General features: G+C 43.8%; 1 protein-coding gene across 1 annotated transcript; it reads right to left on the bottom strand.

Moving 5' to 3' along the window:
* Window positions 1-2,990: 2,990 nt before the first annotated feature.
* SYF2 (SYF2 pre-mRNA splicing factor) lies at window positions 2,991-11,569 on the bottom strand. Its single transcript, XM_012440197.3, has 7 exons — window positions 11,477-11,569; window positions 11,137-11,244; window positions 10,087-10,212; window positions 9,205-9,322; window positions 8,535-8,625; window positions 5,686-5,784; window positions 2,991-3,748 (listed from the first exon to the last, which is right to left on the bottom strand). The coding sequence occupies exons 1-7, from the start codon at window positions 11,498-11,500 to the stop codon at window positions 3,583-3,585; spliced, it is 732 nt and encodes a 243-aa protein (XP_012295620.1). The 5' UTR covers window positions 11,501-11,569; the 3' UTR covers window positions 2,991-3,582.
* Between the last annotated feature and the right edge of the window lie 7,812 nt (window positions 11,570-19,381).

Here is a 19,381-nt window from a genome sequence, read left to right on the forward strand (position 1 = left end):
AGGTAAACCCATTCTTTGTTAGTCCATCTTGGCTTGATGTAGATAGAAGTCTCCTGTTTACCGGGTTTTTTTTTGTTTTTGTTTTTTTTCTTTTTTGAGACAGAGTCTCACTCTGTCTCCCAGGCTGGAGTACAGTGGCACAATCTCAAATCACTGCAACCTCTGCCTCCCGGGTTCAAGCGATTCTCCTGCCTCAGTCTCCTAAGTGGCTGGGATTATAGGTGCGTGCCACCACACCTGGCTAATTTTTGTATTTTTAGTAGATACAGGGTTTCACCATGTTGGCCAGGCTGGTCTCAAACCCCTGACCTAAGGTGATCCACTTCCATCAGCTTTCCAACGTGCTGGGATTACAGGTGTGAGCCACTGCACCTGGCCCTGTTTACTCTCTCAATCATCTTCACGTTGATCATGTGCTTTCTCATTAAATTCATGCCTAAATATCATTTTTGTTGCTATTATAAATGGACTATTTCCTCTCCTTTCCATTTCTAGGTACTTATTTCTAGAGTGGAGAAAAACTACTGATGTTTGCTATTATTTACATTTAATTTGCTGACATTTTCCCTGAAATTGAACCATCCATAGGTAGGCTGGAGCAAAAGAAATTGCGGTTTTTTGCTATTAAAAGTAATGGCAAAGGTCGGGCACGGTGGCTCACACTTGTAATCCCAGCACTTTAGGAGGTTGAGGCTGGTGGATAACCTTAGGTCATGAGTTTGAGACCAGCCTGGCCAACATGGCAAAATCCTGTCCCTACTAAAAATACAAAAATTAGCCAGGTGTGGTGGTGGGCACCTGTAATCCCAGCTACATAAGAAGCTGAGGCAGGAGAACCTGGGAGGCGGAGGTTGCAGTGAACCAAGATCATGCCACTGCACTCCAGCCTGGGCAATAGAGCAAGACTCCACCTCAAAAAAAAAAAAAATAGTATTCACCTGGACCATTCAAAAAGAAAAAAAATAATAAAAATAAATGGCAAAAACCGCAATTACTTTTGCACCAGTCTAATAAATTTATTCAACAGCAAGTAAGGGGAAAAGAGGTGGGCATCCAGGTGCAGATGCTCAGCACTGCGACACAAGCTCTGCTCCGCTCGCTCTTCATGTTAGCTTTTATCCTCATGCTTGCTACTTCATGACACAAAAGGCTTCTGCAACTCCAGGGCTCCTGGATGTGATCCAAGGAGGAAGGAAGGAGAAGGAGGGGCAGCACCTCCTCCTGCACATCAGGAAAGAAAAGGTTTCTCAAGAGAAAGTTAGCTTGTGTCCTATTAACCAGAATTATGACATCTGACCACCTATAAGTCAAGCTGGGGAACCAAGTATTTATCTGGAAATATTACCACAAATTCACAAAAACATCTGGGTGCTGGTTGGTAACGAAGAATTAAACCAGGCAACTCATAATCTACACACTACTCCTGCATTCTTAGAACAAACCCTGCTGCGTCACAGTGAGTTGTTCTTTTAATTACATTGGCATGTTCTATTCAACAATATTTTTAAGATGTTTTTTAAGGCTATTGTGAGGCATCAAGGCTTTGCGATAGATCTGTGATTAAATGCACATAGAAATGCCAGGAGAGGAGCTGGGCTCAGCAGCTCATACCTGTAATCCCAGCACTTAAGTAGGTCAAGGCAGGATTGCTTGAGCCCAAGAGTTCACAACTAGCCTGGGCAACATGGTGAGACCTCATCTCTACAAAAAAATAAATAACCTTCTGTTATGTTCTTTTCCACGTTGCAGTTGGGTATGAAAAAAAAAAGAAATGCCAGGAAAGGAAACAGGAAAAAAAGGGAGAACAGAAATTTTCTTCTAAAGTGCTATGTTAAAAAGAATAATTAATCTATTAATCACCAGTGGCATCATATGTTATATTGTCTTTAAACACTAAAGTTGAAGTATTTGAATTTTTTCTTTTTTTTTTTTTTTTTTGAGACAGAGTCTTGCTCTGTGACCCAGGCTGGAGTGCAGTGCCCATTGCAACCTCTACCTCCCTGAAGCAATTCTCCTGCCTCAGCCTCCCTAGTAGCTGGAATAACAGGCACCTGCCACCACACCCGGCTAATTTTTATATTTTTAGTAGAGATGGGGTTTCACCATGTTGGCCAGGCTAGTCTCGAACTCCTGATCTTAAGTGATCCACCTGCCTCAACCTCCCAAAGTGCTGGGACTACAGGCATGAGCTACCACACCCAGCCAATATTTGAAATTTTCTGAGCTTCAGATTTCTTTGAATTTAAAATGTCCCAATTAGATATTTAGCATTTAGTTCAACATATAGAAAAAATAACTTTCTCTGGAGTTTTTTTTTTTTTTTTTAAGAAACAGGGTCTCGCTATGTTGCCCAGGCTGAAATGCAGTGGCTATTCACAGACGCAATCCCACTACTGATCAGCACGGGAGTTTTGACCTGCTCCATTTCTGACCTGAGCAGGTTCACCCCTCCTTAGGCAACCTGGTGGTCCCCTGCTCCCAGAAGGTTACCATATTGATGCGGAACTTAGTGCAGACACCCAATCGGCATAGTGCACTACAGCCCAGAACTCCTGTAGTCAAGCTATCCTCCAGCCTTAGCCTCAGCCTCCTGAATAGCTGGGACTACAGGCACACACCACCCTGCCTGGCTTTCTCTGGAGTTTTATGAAAATAAATCTATTGCAGTGATAAGTGTTGTGGTCATTTTCTTTGTCTTTATCTTTCAGAGATACATACTAAAATATTTATAGATGAAATTATATATATAGTATTTGCATCAAAATAAGAGTCATGAAGGAGAAAGTGGATAAAAATAAAGATGAAGCAGGGTTGCCATGAGTTGATGATTGTTGAACAGGGTACTAAGTATATGGGATTCAACAAGGGTACTGAAATTTCCCACAATAAAACGTTCTTTCAGTATTTGTAGAATGGAAGCATGTATGTCTAATATACAAATGTATACATACAAACATTTGTTTTAAATCATACACAAAAAATGTTAGGAATTCTAATCCAAAGCATTTTATTGCTTTTCAAAAAGGGAACTATACATGGTCAGCATCATGAGGGGATAGCTCACTCCTCCCTGACCTTGGTCACAGGCCGCCACAAGGAGGGACTGCTGCAGCCCTCCAGTAGCCACTGCCATCTTCCTCATCACTACCCTTACCTTTGGAGTCCACAACCCCGAGTGGCTCCTGAGTCTTGACTCTGTCAAATTCCACACTGACAGCAACAATGACTGCATCTGATGTATGCTGCTAGCAATCTTAAGCCCAAAATGCTTCAAAGATTGAACAGTCATATACATTTAAAATACATAGAAAAATAATATAATTAGAATGTATACAAAGTAGATTTTTACAAAACAACCTCACTACAAGAAATACATCTTAAATCTTAACAAGCACAAAAATGTGGAAATATACATGGAAGGATATACGTTTAAGAAACGGTATTTTTATTTCTAAATGCTGAGTGAGAAGACATAAAGATTACTAAATTCTAGGTTACTGATAAAATTTCAAAAAGAACTTGATTTTGCTAGCAGAAGTTTTTACCCCATTCTCAAGCTTCTATAAACAGTTCTTGAAGGAATTAGACAGCTGTTCCTCTTTCCAAATTCTGTTTAATTTCAGCCGTGTACTTCCCATAGAATCTTTCAGCTTTCTTGTTGAATTTGGCATTCCTTTCATTAATGTAGTCAATATCTGCATCATCGTTATAAGGACGTCTCCGGCTGTATTTGTCTCGTTTTTCAATCCTGAGGAAAGAAGAAAATTTACAAAATTCAAAATTGCCTTCTCTTTTGATCTTAATAAGACATCACCAAACAGTTAAGAATAAAATTTACATTTAGAATCGCACACGTTATGGGGGCTGGAGGAAGCCAGTCCAGTTTTCATCAAGTTCCAGTTGAAACTGAATTAATGGCACAACTCAGGATATGAACTGTGAAATCCAGTAAACACAAATTCACCTTCAGATTGCTAAAGCAATGATTCATTGTTGGGAACTCAACTGTACCGAAGCACCACTTAAAAGCAGATAACTATTAGGCCAGGCACTGTGGCTCGCACCTGTAATTCCAGCACTTTGGGAGGCCCAAAGCAGGCGGATCGCCTGAGGTCAGGAGTTCAAGACCAGCCTGACCAACATGGAGAAATACAAAATTAGCTGGGCATGGTGGCGCATGCCTGTAATCCCAGCTACTTGGAAGGCTGAGGCAAGAGAACCGCTTGAACCTGGGAGGCAGAGGTTGCGATGAACTGAGATTGCACCATTGCACTCCAGCCTAGGCAACAAGAGCAAAACTGCATCTCAAAAAAAAAAGAAGAAGAAGATAACTATTAGCTGGTCATGGCAGCTCATGCCTGTAACCCCAGTACTTCTGAAGGACAAGGCCTCCCAAAAGGCCCTTTAGGAGGATCACTTGAGCTCAGAAGTTCCAGACCAGCCTGGACAACACAGAGAGATTCCATCGCTATAAAAAAATATTTTTAAATACATTTTTTAAGAGGATCACTTGAACTCACGAGTTCCAGACCAGCCTGGATAACACAGAGACTCCGTCACTATAAAAAATTTTTTTAATACATTTTTTAAATAAGAAGATAACTATAACAATAATTATATTAAATAGGCCGGGCACAAAGGCTCACACCTGTAATCCCAGCACTTTGGGAAGCCGAGGCAGGTGGATCACCTGAGGTCAGGAGTTTGGGACCAGCCTCATCAACATGGCAAAACTGTATCTGTACTAAAAATACAAAAACTAGCCAAGAGTGGTGGTGCATGCCTGTGGTCCCAACGCCTCAGGAGGTAGCTTGAACCTGAGAGGCGGAGACTGCAGTGAACCAAGATCACACCACTGCACTCCAGCCTGAGCAACAGAGTGAGACTCCGTCTAGAAAAAAAAAATCATATTAAATAACCACAGCTAATACTGAGTGCACAATATGTGCCAGACACTGGTTTTTTTTTTTTTTTTTGACATAGGGTCTCGCCCTGTCACCCAAACTGGAGTGCAGTGGTGCAATCACAGTTCACTGCACCCTCGACCACTTAGACTCAAGTGATCCTCCTGACTGAGTCTCCCAAGTAACTGGGACTACAGGCATGCACCACCACGCCCAGCTAATTCTTGTATTCTTTTTGTAGTGACAGGGTTTCTCCGTGTTACCCAGGCTTTTCTCAAACTTCTGGACTCAAGTGATCCTCCTGCCTCAGTCTCCTGAAGGGCTAGGATTACAGGCAGGAGCCACGACGCCAAGCCCAGACACCATTCTTAATACTTTACATGTATTAACTCCTAATATATTTTCATTCTGCTCTACTTAATAGTTGCCTCTATCAGAATTAAGAAACACAAACATAAGTGAGAAACATTCATTCTTGCTTCTCCAAATCAAACAGGGGAGTGGCTGTTAAAGTCCTTAAAGAAGGATCCTTTTTTTTTTTTAGACCTTTCCCCTTTACTTATAACAATTCCATTTCATCAACATTCTGCATCTCCACTCCAAGTCATACATGTTCAACCCATACTTGCTATCCGCTCCCAAACCACTATAGATGCATCAGAAATTAGCAAGTGTAATTTATATCTTTTCAATTCATTCTAAGTACATGAGATTTAGGTGCATACTCTAAGTGCATTTTGTCACTAAGTATTTATGTCAGGCTGCTCTACTGAATACTTACTGTTTTTCCAGATCTATGACCATCCTGTCAATTTCCTCTGTGGAAGGCACATGTGTTCCATGAAGAAGACTATTAGATGTTGGGAAAAACTCTTCTCCACTGAAAAGACAGCAAAATGAACTTATGGGAACACTATAAATGCTCCATTTTCAAATGTCAAATGAAACTACCATTCATGATGAGAGAGAAAATATACACATATATTTACTCTGAGATCCTACTTCAATTTTTTTTTTTTTTTTTTGAGACAGGGTCTTCCTCTGTTGCCCAGGCTGGAGTGCAGCAGCAAGGTCTCAGTTCACTGCAACCTCCACCTCCCGAATTCAAGCGATTCTCCTGCCTCAGTCTCCGAGTATCTGGGATTACAGGCACCCACCACCACACCCAGCTAATTTTTTGTATCTTTAGTAGAGATGAGGTTTCTCCATGTTGGCCAGGCTGGTCTCGAACGCCTGACTTTGTGATCCACCTGCCTCGCTTCCCAAAGCACTGATTACAGGCGTGAGCCACTGTGCCCAGCCCAATTTTTTTCTTTAATAAAATATAGGCCCGGTGTGGTGACTCACATATGTATTCCCAGCACTTTGGAAAGTCAAGTCAGGTGGATCATTTGAGGTCAGGAGTTCAAGACCAGTCTGGCCAACATGGCAAAACCCTATCTCTACTAAAAGTATAAAAATTAGCTAGGCATGGTGGCACACACCTGTAGTCCCAGCTACTCGGGAGGCTGAAGCAGGAGAATCACTTGAACCTGGGAGGTGGAGATTGCAGTGAGCCAAGATCACCCCACTGCACTCCAGCTTGGGCAACAAAGTAAGACTCTGTCTCAAAAAACAATTTTTTTTTAATTAAAAGAATAAAAATATGGCCATGCACAGTGGCTCATGCCTGGAATCCCAGCATTTTGGGAGGCCAAGGTGGGCACATCACCTGAGGTCAGGAGTTTGAGACCAGCCTGAACAACATGGTAAAACCCCACCTCTACTAAAAACGCAAAAAAAGTTACAGGCATGGTGGCGGGCGCCTTAATCCCAGCTACTTGGGAGGCTGAGGCAGGAGAATCCCTTGAACCTGGGAGGCGGAAGTTGCAGTGAGTTGAGATTGTGCCACTGCACTCCAGCCTGGGTGACAGAGCAAGACTCTGCCTCAAAAAAAAATTTAAAAATACAAAATTGATTCAGATCTTATGAGAACTAAGAAAAATTTTTAAAAATTTAAAAAAAATACAAAATTGAAAGGAACCTAAGACATCATCTTCTCCAACACATTCATTCTACAGATCCAAGAGCCAACGGGCAGAGGCTCCAGGACTTATCAAAGGTTACAGAGTGCTAGGGACAGAGCTGGATTAGAGCTCCATCCTGAGGTTATTTTCTTTTCCACTAAAGCAAGCTGGCAAACTACAGCCCACCACCTGTTTATGAAAACAGTTTTACTGGGACACAGCAGCACCCATTCTTTCATGAATCCTCTGCAGCTGCTTTTGCACTGCAGCAGCACAGCTGAGTAGCTGTGACAGAGACTATATGGCCCACAAAGCTGAAAATATTTACTATCTGGTCCTTCACAGAAAAAGTTCACCAACCTCAGCTGGGTGTGGTGGCTCATGCCTGTAATCCCAGCACTTTGGGAAGCTGAGGCTGGGGCAATCACCTGAGTTGGGAGTCCGAGACTAGCCTGACTAACATGGAGAAACCCTGTCTCTCCTAAAAATACAAAATTAGCTGGGCGTGGTGGTGCATGCCTGTAATCCCAGCTACTCGGAAGGCTGGGACAGGAGAATTGTTTGAACTTAGGAGGCGGAGGTTGTGGTGAGCCAAGATCACACCATTGCACTCCAGCCTGGGCAACAAGAGCCAAACTCCCTCTCAAAAAAAAAAAAAAAAAAAAGTTCACCAATCCCAGCACTAAAGCATTCAGCCTCCTAAAATAGTAAGTCAGTAACAAGTAACTATGACAATCAGGGTGTTAATCAATCAGCAACCAGTCTTAGCAAAAAACCAAACTACCAGTCTTTAGGAAAAAAACAAGAAACAGGTGATTAATTTAATTGCTGTGAAATAAACAATAAACAGTGTTGTCAAAACAGAGACCTGGCCTGGCACAGTGGCTAAGACCTATAATCTCAACCCTGTGAGAGAGGCCAAAGTGGGAGGATCACGTGAGTCCAGGAGTTCGAGACAGCCTGAGCAACACAGTGAGACCCCACTTCGACAAAAAGTTAATTAGCCAGCAATCATGACACATGCCTGTAATCCTAGCTACTGGGGAGGCTGATGTGGGAGGATCCCTTGAAGCCACAACTTTGAGGTTACAGTGAGCTATGATGGTGGCAATGCACTCCAGCTTAGGCAACGAGCGAGACCCTGTCTCTTAAAAAAACAACAACAAACAAGGAAGGGCCAGGCGCAGTGACTCAGCTGTAATCCCAGCACTTTGGGAGGCCAAGGTGGGCAGATCGCTTGAGGTCAGGAGTTCAAGACCTGCCTGGCCAACATGGTGAAACCCCATCTCAGCTAAAAATAAAAAAATTAGCCAGGCATGGTGGTGGGCTCGTTATCCTAGCTACTCGGGAGGCTGAGGTAGAAGAATCGCCTGAACCCAGGAGGTGGAGGTTGCAGTGAGCTAAGACTGCACCACTGCACTGCAGCCTGGGTGACAGACCAAGACTCCGTCTCAAAAGAAAAAAAAAAACAAGGAAAAAAATCCTGAAAAAACACAGACCATCCTTAGACAGCTACTAATAATCCATACAGCATTAAAGCATGATTCTATTTATGTACATGTATACACATACACACACGCACACAAATACATCCACATCACCTCAGGATGAATAAAGGACTTACTGTTTTTCTCTCAGTCTCTCATATGTTTCCATGTCAGGTTTGATTTGCTTGGTCAACCGATGGTACTGGCGTAACTGGGCAGCAGCATAATCTAAAAACATAAAATGAGAAACAGAGATGATGTATTTCCTTCTTTGGACCTTCCTATTGAGAGAAAATCTGTATTATCCCTTATCCAAAATACTTGGGATTGGAAGTGTTTTAGATTTTTTCAGATTTTGAAATATTTGTATTATACTTAAATCCAAAATCTAAAATGCTCCAATCAGCATTTCCTTCAACCATCACAGCATCATGCTGGCACTCAAACAGTTTTGGATTTTGCAACATTTTGGATTTCAGATTTTCAGACTAGGGATACTCAATCTGTATGAAGTAACATATGCTCAAAACACTATTGGAAGCCCAGCTTCTATCCTGAAGATGCTGACGAACAGACTTTTATAAATTTTACCATCAAGTATTTAGAAACCCAGCTAACTGAAGTACAGCCTTTTTTCATTTCTGTCCTAAGAGACATATTTGTACTTTTCTTGGTCTTGGGCCTCGAAAAGAATATCCCATGAAGGAAGCCAAGAGGCACATCCTTTCTTGAAACCAGAGACAATAAAGGAAATGATTCTCTAACAGCCCAGCCAATAAAGTACAGTTCAATAAAGGTCAATCTGACCTGAAAATCCCAGATCAGGGTTTTTCCTCTTCTTTTTCCTCTCCCATCTTTCTGCATCTTCTGCACTGATCTCCAGCAACTTCACTTTCTCATAATCTTCTCCTCTTGCTGCACATTCCTAAATAGAAGAAAAAAGCTGATACCTACAATTATGATACAAGCAGTAATTTGATTTACTTTAAATCAAGAAAGATCCAATAAATATCAAGCAATACTTAAATAGTTCTTTTTTTTTTGGGATGGAGTTTCACTCGCTGTCTCCCAGGCTGAATCACAGTGGTGCCCTCTTAGCTCACAGCAACCTCCACCTCCAAGGTTCAAGGGATTCTCATGTCTCAGCCTTCCAAGTAGCTGGGACTACAGGAACATGCCGCCATGCCCGGCTAATTTTTGTATTTTTAGTAAAGACAGGGTTTTGCCATGTTGGCCAGGCTGGTCTCAAATTCCTGAACTCAAGTGATCCACCTGCCTTGACCTGCCAAAGTGCTGGGATTACAGGCATGAGCCACTGCACCCAGCCCCCTTAATAATATTTAAAGGAAATTTAGGAAGATACTATGGTATATAAGTGAGCACATGATACTTACTGGGTGTTTATCAGGTATCAAACCTTGTTTTAAATGTTTTACATGCATTAATTCATTTAATTCATAATTAACTCAAATAATTATTGCTATAGTCCCCATTTTATTGATGAGAAAACAGAAGTACTGAGAAGTTAAATAAACTCACCCAAGGTGTTGCAGTTGGTAACAAGCAGAGCCAGAATTTCAATTCTGGCAGCTTGGCCTAAGAGCCAGTGTATTCAACCACTATGTTGTAGTGTCTTGATATAACAGAATGACTAAGTAAATCACTTATGAAGATAGAATAGTTCCTAACCTTTTTCTTTTCTTCTTCCTGTAGTTCCCACTCCAAACGAGCTTTTTTGGCTTCCCAATTTGCAGGTAATTTTAGTCTTTTATCTTCTTCCACAACTTCTTGGTGATTTAATTTACGAGCTTCATTCTAAAATTGTAACATAAGAAATGTGTCACCTAAAACATGAAAATAAATCCAGATACATCTTACCTGCTTTGAGGAGGATCAGGCACAACATATTAATAAGGTGACCCCATTTATCCTAAAAGCAATAGAGAGCCATCATGGTATTTTAAGCTAAGGAATAGGCTAACAGGGTCTACATTTTTATACAGTCAAGAAAAATGTGTTGAGTTGCACTGGTTTGCTGTTCCAGAGCACTAGAGGCTAAAATCAGCTTTGCCTCTACGAGTTGTGTGATCTCTTTTTATTGCTCAGAATAAGGTTTCGAAATATGGGGGAACCATACTATAGTGGCATTTAAGTAGACTTTATTGGGCATTTAATAATATTAAATTGGCAGGGTGAGGTGGCTCACGCCTCTAATCTTAGCACTTTGGGAGGCTGAGGCAGGCAGACCACTTGAGGTCAAGAGTTCAAGACCAGCCTGGCCAACATGGCAAAATCCCATCTCTACTAAAAATACATAATTAGCTGGGCATGGTGGCACACGCCTGTAATCCTAGCTACTCAGGAGGCTGAAGCAGGAGAATCGCTTGAACCCAGGAGGCAAAGCTTAAGGTCAGCCAAGATCACGCCACTGCACTCTAGCCTGGATGACAGATCAAAACTCCATCTCAACCTAACTCAAGATACTCCCAAACCTAACCCAGATACATTACATTGGATGTGCGTGGAAGGGGGGCTAGAGTGAACAGGTGTATTTTCAAATGTTCTCAGAATGATCCCAATGTGCTGCCAGGGTTGAGTACCACCGGATACAGCTTTCATCTCAGATGATCACGTTCTGTGGGTCTGTCAGATGCAGCGGTGTGGCTTCCTCGCCCCCTCTACAAAAGCGCCTGGCCCTGGCCAAGTGACCTATCTGAGCCGGCCTCCAAGACTACTCACCCGCTTCAGGTGCAGCTCCCGGAATTTGCGCAGTCTCTGTTCGCGCTTCTGAGCGGCCAACCCCGCCGCCGCAGCGGGGGACCCCTCCTCCACGCTGTCCACCAGCACCTGCGGCGAGGAGAACTGGCTTCAGGCAGAGCCGGCTCGGCTTCTCCCGGGACGGCCCAGGCCGAGTCCCCGCCGGCCCCGATAGGCTGGGCCTAGGGCCTCGACCGCCGACTCGACCCCACAGTGTCTGCGCCGACCTGAAGCGAAACTAAACTTCGCCTCCACCTCTCTCCCAAGCCGCTCCCCGGAACCCTCACCAACAAAACCCCCGCTGTGGGGTCGTCGAACTCACCTCGGATGCAGCGACAGCCGCCATCGCAACCTCTCTTCCCACTTCCGGCAACAACACAGAGCACTTCCGTCAACCTTCAGACAGCCAGGCCGATACGTATTAAAGACTATCATAAGCCCCGCCCCTTCCGGGCGGCCTCCGGAAGTTGGAACTATTTTCGCTGTGGAATGTTTTCGATTGTGCAGGGTCTTGCGCCGCCGCGGAAAGCAACTGTGGCAAGGACGGGGAGATGAGTCGCCAAGCAAATTATCGGGAAAAGCTCAGAATCGGACAGCTAGGAAGAAATGACCAAAAGGAACCTGGTAGAAAATCATCTACTCTGCACGCTGTTCCTGGAAACCGCCTTTGCAAAGACAGTGAGAGAAATCTAACATGACTCACTCCATCTTGCTTCTAGCCTCGCAGGCTGGCTGTCTTCGCTCATTCCTGGGCATAAGCCAAGCTAAACATGGGAGAATTTATAGTTTAACTTTTAAGCAAGAATGATCATAGTCCCTCCCTTAAACGGGCCCCCTCCGTTCAGGGGCTGAAACTGCCTGTGTAAAACTAATGAAAGACCAGGAGGTTAGGATTCCGAGAGGGCCCTGAATTCTGCTAAAATGTAGTTGAACGATAACCAGCTATTGTTTCGGAGGGCATCGGATGTGTAACTTCCCCAATTACTCCTGTAGTTAACGTCCTTATTGTAGAACTTAAGATTGGTATTTTTTTTTTTTTTTTAATACGGGGATTTCACCATGTTGGTCAGACTGGTCTTGAACTCCCGACCTCAGGTGATCCGCCCGCCTTGGCCTCCAAAGTGCTTGGATTACAGGCGTGAGCCACCACGCCCGGCCAAGATTGGTCTTTTGAGGCATTCTTCAGACTTTCGCATTCTGGCAACTAACTGACCCCACCCAGACTCGTGACTCATGACCCAATAGGTTCTTCTTCCCCACTCCTCCACCCAGAGGCGGACTCTGGGTGCTGCTGACTGGGTGGATAGCATCTCCAACCAGTCAGCTGCATCCATTCCCTAGTGCCCTGCCCACACCAAACTCTGAAAACCCTAACCTCTGAGCTGAGCCTTCCAGAAAACGCTTGAGTGGTAACTCTTCGTCCCTGAGGCCAGCCTCACGTTAATACAACTCTACTGCAGTAGCATTTAGTATAGTGCTAAGCACTAAGAACTTAGTGAATTGATTTTGTCAGCAGTGGGCCGGAAGAACCTGGGTGGGATTCATTCCCATGAGTAGAAATTTCTTTCCATTTAGAGCTTAGCCTATTGTCACCTCCAAGAAGCAGGTCTTGGCCAGGTGTGGTGGTTCATGGCTGCAATCCCAGCACTGGGGGGCCGAAGCCGGAGGATTGCTTGAGCTCAGGAGTTCAAGACCAGCCTGGACAACAAAGTGAGAGTCAGTCTCTAAATTTAAAAATAATAAAAATAAATTTTTAAAAAATGGCCGGGCGCGGTGGCTCACGCCTGTTAATTCCAGCACTTTGGGAGGCCAAGGCGGCGAATCACGAGGTCAGGAGTTTGAGACCAGCCTGACCAACATGGCGAAACCCCGCTCTACTAAAAATACAAAAAATTAAAAAAAAAAAAAATAGCCGAGTGTGGTGGCGGGCGCCTGTAATCCCAACTACTAGGGAGGCTGAGGCAGGAGAATTGCTTGAACTCGAGAGGCAGAGGTCGCAATGAGCCGAGATCCTGCCATTGCACTCCATCCTGGGCAATAAGAGCAAGACTCTATCTGAAAAAATCAATAAATAAAAAGAAGCAGGTCTTCCCTGACTACCCTGTCTCACTTTTAGTACTGTCATTTGACTACTTTAATTCTCTTCAATTGCATAAGTTTTCTTTTTTTTATTTTTTTTTTTTTGAGACGGAGTTTTGCTCATTACCCAGGCTGGAGTGCAATGGCGCGATCTCGGCTCACCGCAACCTCTGCCTACTGGGTTCAGGCAATTCTCCTGCCTTAGCCTCCTGAGTAGCTGGGATTACAGGCACGCGCCACCGTGCCCAGCTAATTTTTTGTATTAGTAGAGACGGGCTTTCACCATGTTGACCAGGATGGTCTCGATCTCTTGACCTCGTGATCCACCCGCCTCGGCCTCCCAAAGTGCTGAGATTACAGGCTTGAGCCACCGCGCCCGGCCAAGTTTTCTTTTTGTCTGTTCATTTTTCATTTCCTTCATCATCATTATTACTGGAGAACAGTGGGGTCCGCCCGTCTTGTTCACTCTTACCTGCCCAGCAGAGAGGCAATGCCAGCATTAATAACAGTGCTAAAGTTAATGAGGTAATTCAGTAAGGTGCTGGATACAAGACGAATACGTGAAAATTATTTTTTTTTGCACTAACAACTACTAGTTAGATGTAGAAATGAAAAAGTAATCCCTAAAAAGAAAAGCTGTCTAGGTACAAAGTTTAAAGGGTAACATAAACATAAAAATAATTTGAATTAAATCTGAATAAATGATGGATAACCTATTTTCTGGTTGGAAGACAATATCGTAAAAACTATCACAAAGGAGCATCTCATATGAGGTTTTTGGGCATTTTTTGTGTGTGTTTTTATATTTTATTGCGTTTGAGGTTTCGAGGTACATGTGAAGAACATGCAAGATTGTTGCATAGGCACATACATGGCAATGTGGTTTGCTGCCTTCCTCCCCATCACCTATATTTGGCATTTCTCCCCATGTTATCCCTCCCCAACTCCCCACCCCTCACTGTCCCTCCCCTAGATCCCCCCTAACAGACCTCAGTGTGTGATGCTCCCCTCCCTGTGTCCATGTGTTCTCATTGTTCAACACCCACCTATGCGTGAGAACATTCAGTGGTTGATTTTCTGTTCTTGTGTCAGTTTGCTGAGAATGATGGTTTCCAGGTTCATCCATGTCCCTACGATGGACACAAACTCATCATTTTTTATGGTTGCTTAGTATTCCATGGCGTATATGTGCCACATTTTCCCTGTCCAGTCTATCACCGATGGGCATTTGAGTTGGTTCCAAGTCTTTGCTATTGTATGTAAACAGTGCTGCAGTGAACATTTGTGTGCATGTGTCCTTATAATAGAATGATTTATAATTCTTTGGATATATACCCAGTAATGGGATTGCTGGGTCAAATGGAATTTCTATTTTCAAATAAGTTTATTAATGTCATGTTATTCCCATCAGAATCTCAATGGGTCATTGTTTTTTGTTTTTTGAACTAGAAAATAGTGTACCAAAAATCTTAAAGTTCAACAACACACTGTGTTGGTAAGGCCGAAGAAACATGAATCCTACACATATTGGTGGTAGGACTAAAAATTGACTCAACCCCTAGGGAAGGCAATTTGGCAATATCTGTAAATTAAGGCATTTACTCTTTGACTCAGCTCTCATAATTCTGGGAATTTATGTTACAGATACAATTACACATGTGTGAAAGGAAAATAAATCTTGGGACCCCAGTATCACTAAACCAAAGGGAAAAGTCAAGCTGGGAACTGCTTAGGGCAAACCTGCCTCCCATTATATACCTTAAAAAGCCACTAAGATAGAAAAACTACATACCTTCCTCACAAGGAACTTCCTTATGGACAAAGGACAGACAAAGGCAGGCAGATCACCTGAGGTCAGGAGTTCGAGACCAGCCTGACCAACATGGTGAAACACCATCTCTACTAAAAATACAAAAAATAGCCGGGCTTGATGGCAGGCACCTGTAATCCCAGCTACTAGGGAGACTGAGGCAGAAGATTTGCTTGAACCCCAGAGGCGGAGGTTGCAGTGAGCAGAGATCGCAGATCACACCACTGCACTCCATCCTGGGCGACAGAGTAATATTCCATTCCAAAAATAAATAAAATTATTATCTGTTTTGGGGGTATAAGATATATGTACTTTTAAACCATATAAGTATTTCAGCCAGGCAAGGTGGCTCACACCTATAATCCCAGCACTTTAGGAGGCTGAGGCAGGCAGATCACCTGAGGTCAGGAGTTTGAGACCAGCCTGGCCAACATGGCGAAACCCAGTCTCTACTAAAAACACACAAAAAAATTAGCCGGGTGTGGTGGCAGGCACCTGTAATCCTATCTGCTCAGGAGACTGAGGAAGGAGAATCACTTGAACCAAGGAGGCAGAGGTTGCAGTGAGCCGAGATCATGCCATTGACTTCAGCCTGGGCAGCCAGAGTTAAAACTCCATCTCAAAAAATACATAAATAAAATTTTTAAAAAATTTAAATTCAGGCCGGGCACAGTGGCTCACACCTGTAATGCTAGCACTTTTGGGAGGCTGAGGTGGGTGGATTGCCTGAGCTCAGGAGTCTGAGACTAGCCTGGGCAACATAGCAAAACCCCATCTTTAAAAACAATAATAATAATTTAATTTCAATTCTAAAAATGATTTTAAAAGTTTGTATGGAAAAACTGAGAATAATCAACAGTATTTCTAAATAAAAAATAGAATCACTGGAGCTCAGAAGTTCAAGACCACCTTGGGCAACACAGTGAGACTCTGCCTCTACAAAAACTTAGAAAAAATTAGCTGGACATGGTGGTGTACACCTGTAGTCCTAGACACTTGGCAGGCTGAAGTGAGGGTTTACTTGAGCCCCAAGGAGTTTGAGGCTGCAGTGAGCTATGATCATGGGACCACACTCCAGCCTAGTCAACCAAACAAGACCCTATCTCAAAAATTAAAAAAAAAAAAACAAAATACTGAGGAGGGACTTGTCTTATGAGGAATTAAAACAATAAATGTCTTTAGTAATGAATACAATACCATACTTGCACAGGAAATGACACATAAATCAACAAAGCAGAATATAAAATTTAAAATTTATAATGAGATTCAGTCGAAAAGTGATGCTTCATAGAATACATAGTGCTTGCATAATTGGCCTAAATCTGCACAAAACAAAACTAGTTTCCTATAGAATATGGACAAACAACATCACCAACAGTCCGGAAATGAAAATTAAAACAGTTATATGTAGTTTTGTGCCTCTCAGATTGTGTAGGAAATTAGTTATTGGGGATGAGTAGTGCTTGTATCGTTATTTTACTGCTATTAAGAATCCTGGCTGAGCACGCTGGCTCAGGCCTATAACTCCAACACTTTGGGAGGCCAAGGCAGGAAAATCCTTTGAACCTAGGAGTCCAAGACCATCCCTGGCAACATAGCGAGACCTCATCTCTACAAAATAAAAAAATTAGCCAATGGTGGCCTGCCCCTGAAGTCCCAGCTACTTGAGAGGTTGAGGTGAGAGGATCGCTTGAGCCTGGGAGGTCAAGACTGCAGTAAGCCCTGATCGTACCACTGCACTTCAGCCTGACACCCTGTCTCAAAAAAAACAAAAAGTTCTGTTCATTCTTTTCTCTGTTCCTGCCAGTAGAGTTGAACTCTATATTACCAATTTGCTTATATTGCCAATTAAAATCTGCAAGTCTGGCCTTAAAAAAATGTAAATGTTCAACTGGGTATGATGGCTCATGCCTGTAATCTCAGCACTTTGGGAGGCCGAGGTGGGTATATCACAATGTCAGGAGTTCAAGACCAGTCTGACCAAGATGGTGAAACTCTAATAAAAATACAAAAATTAACCGGGCGTGGTGGCAGGCACCTGTAACCCCAACTACTTGGGAGGCTGAGGCAGAGGTTGCAGTGAGCCAAGATTGTGCCACTGTACTCCAGCCTGGGCGACAGAGCAAGACTCCATCTCAAAAAAAAAAAAAAAAATTCATAATTAAGTAAAGAAGTTTCTGGAAGTGATAAAAGAGAAGCAATATAGAAAGGAAAGAATATTATGTGTGGTAAAAATTGCTGAACAACTAATTTTATAAGGATATATTAAGAATATTCACATGATTTTCAACCTTGCTTTTCTGTGCAATATAATTTGTGTGATGTTTAAAAACTGGGCCGGATGTGGTGGCTCACGCCTGTAATCCCAGCACTTTGGGAGGCCAAGGTAGGCAGATTGCCTGAGCTCAGGAGTTGGACACCAGCCTAAGCAACACCGTGAAACCCCATCTCTACTAAAAATACAAAATATTAGCCAGGCATGGCAGCGTGCACCTGTAGTCTTAACTACTCAGGAGGCTAAAGCAGGAGAATTGCTTGAACCTGGCAGGCGGTTCAATCTTGGCTCGCTGCAACCTTCATCTCCCAGAGGATCCTCCCACCTCAGCCATCCAAATAGCTGCAACTACAGGCACATGCCACCATGCCCAGCTAATATATCAATTTTGGGGGAGTTGCAGGGTTGAAGGTAGAGACTGGGTCTTGCTCTCTTGCCTAGGCTGGTCTTCAACTCGTGGGCTCAGTCTCCAAAAGTGCTTCCACCTCAGTCTCCGAAAGTCCTGGGATTACAGGAGTAAGCCACCGTGCCTGGCCAAATATTTGCCATTTTATTAGAGGTTAAGAAAAGTCTCATTTAAATTAACTGCATTAGGCAGGGTCCAGTGGCTCACGCCTGTAATTCCAACACTTTGGAATGCCAAAGTGGGCGGATCACTTGAGGTCAGGAGTTCCAGACCAACCTGACCAACATGGTGAAACCCAGTCTCTACTAAAAATACAAAACTTAGGCATGGTGGTGGGCCCCTGTAATTTCAGCTACTCAGAAGGCTGAGGCAGGAGAATCGCTTGAACCCGGGAGGCAGAGGTTGTAGGTTGTAGTAAACTTAGATTGCACCACTGCACTTCAGCCTGGACCCACTGAGCAAGATCCGTCTCAAAAAAAAAAAAAAAATAGCTACATTAAACAAGCAATTCCACATTTATTTAATTACGTTTATGTAAAGCGCTGCAAAGAAGAAAATGTATGAAGAGCTGTAACAGGGGAAGCTGATTTTTCAAGTCGTGAGCCGGCTTCCCTGAAGAAAGGCATTTAAGGAAATCTGAGGAAGGAGGGGGACATGTCTGCCTCCAGGTTTTTGTGTTGTTTTTGAGATAAGGTCTGTCACCCAGGTTGACTGAGAACCTTGCTTTCGGCATCTTCGCATCTCCCGCACAGGTCCAGGTCTCTCCACCCAATGCGCCTGCGCACAGACCTAGCCCAATCGGACACAGCCCAGGGCTGCCAGGGGCGGGGATTGCCTTCTCTGCTCTAGAGCTCACCCGAGGAAGGGCCGGGTTACCTCCGGAAAAGCGCGGCGTTCTGGTAGCCAAAAGTAAGCCCCGGGGTCGCAGTTATTATCGGAAGTGGGGGGAAGCGTTGCCAGGGGACGGCGGAGACGATGGCTAAGAAGATGGGTGGCAGGCCTTTGCCCGGGGATAGCGAGCTGGGGCGTTTGCGGCTAGGTCTGTCCTAGAGGAGGTTGCGATGCCGGGCGAGTGGGAGGCGCAGACAGTGAGGCTGGGTCGATGGCGGAGGCCCTCGGCCAGGGCCGTCCGGGAAGCCAAGCCGCCCCGCCTGAAGACCCTCCTCTTCACGGCGCCCAGAAGCACGAACAGAGACTGCGCAAATCCCGGCCGCTGCACCAGAAACGGATGCAGTCTCGAGGCCGGCTCAGACCTGCCACCTGGCCAAACACGTGTTTGTCATTTGTAAAGAAATGTTCTGATGTGTATGTTTTCACATTTATCTGTATATTACTCACTTGTCTTGTTTAATGTGTGAAGCCTACTAGACTTAAAATTCTTAGCTACAAACACGTGAGTCACTGTTGTCTTGAAATTTGTGGTACATGTGGCTTGACCTAGAGTTGAACTTGGGAGCTTCAGAGGTAGGATGCTAATTTTTTTTGCACGTTATATAGTGAAAGGAAGGTGACAATGGCTACTGGAAATTCACCCTGGTCCCTCTTCCCCAGAAATGGTCACAATTGCAGGTACTTTCCTGTTCCATGCTCCATTACACAGCCCAGGTCCATTTATGGGGACAAACCCATGGAGACTGATCTCTAAAGGCATTCTGTA

Source organism: Aotus nancymaae, unplaced genomic scaffold (genome assembly GCF_030222135.1).
Source record: "Aotus nancymaae isolate 86718 unplaced genomic scaffold, 86718_ANA_hifiasm-v0.15.2.pri h1tg000053l, whole genome shotgun sequence".
NCBI classification, from domain to species: domain Eukaryota; kingdom Metazoa; phylum Chordata; class Mammalia; order Primates; family Aotidae; genus Aotus; species Aotus nancymaae.

Coding starts and splice junctions, on each gene's coding strand:
- SYF2 (XM_012440197.3), bottom strand. CDS start 11,500: ATGGCGGCTGTCGCTGCATCCGAG. Junction 8,626..9,204: donor CCCTGATCTGGGATTTTCAG/GTCAGATTGACC, acceptor TTATGTTTTTAG/ATTATGCTGCTGCCCAGTTA. Junction 3,749..5,685: donor GTCATAGATCTGGAAAAACA/GTAAGTATTCAG, acceptor TTCTTTCCTCAG/GATTGAAAAACGAGACAAAT.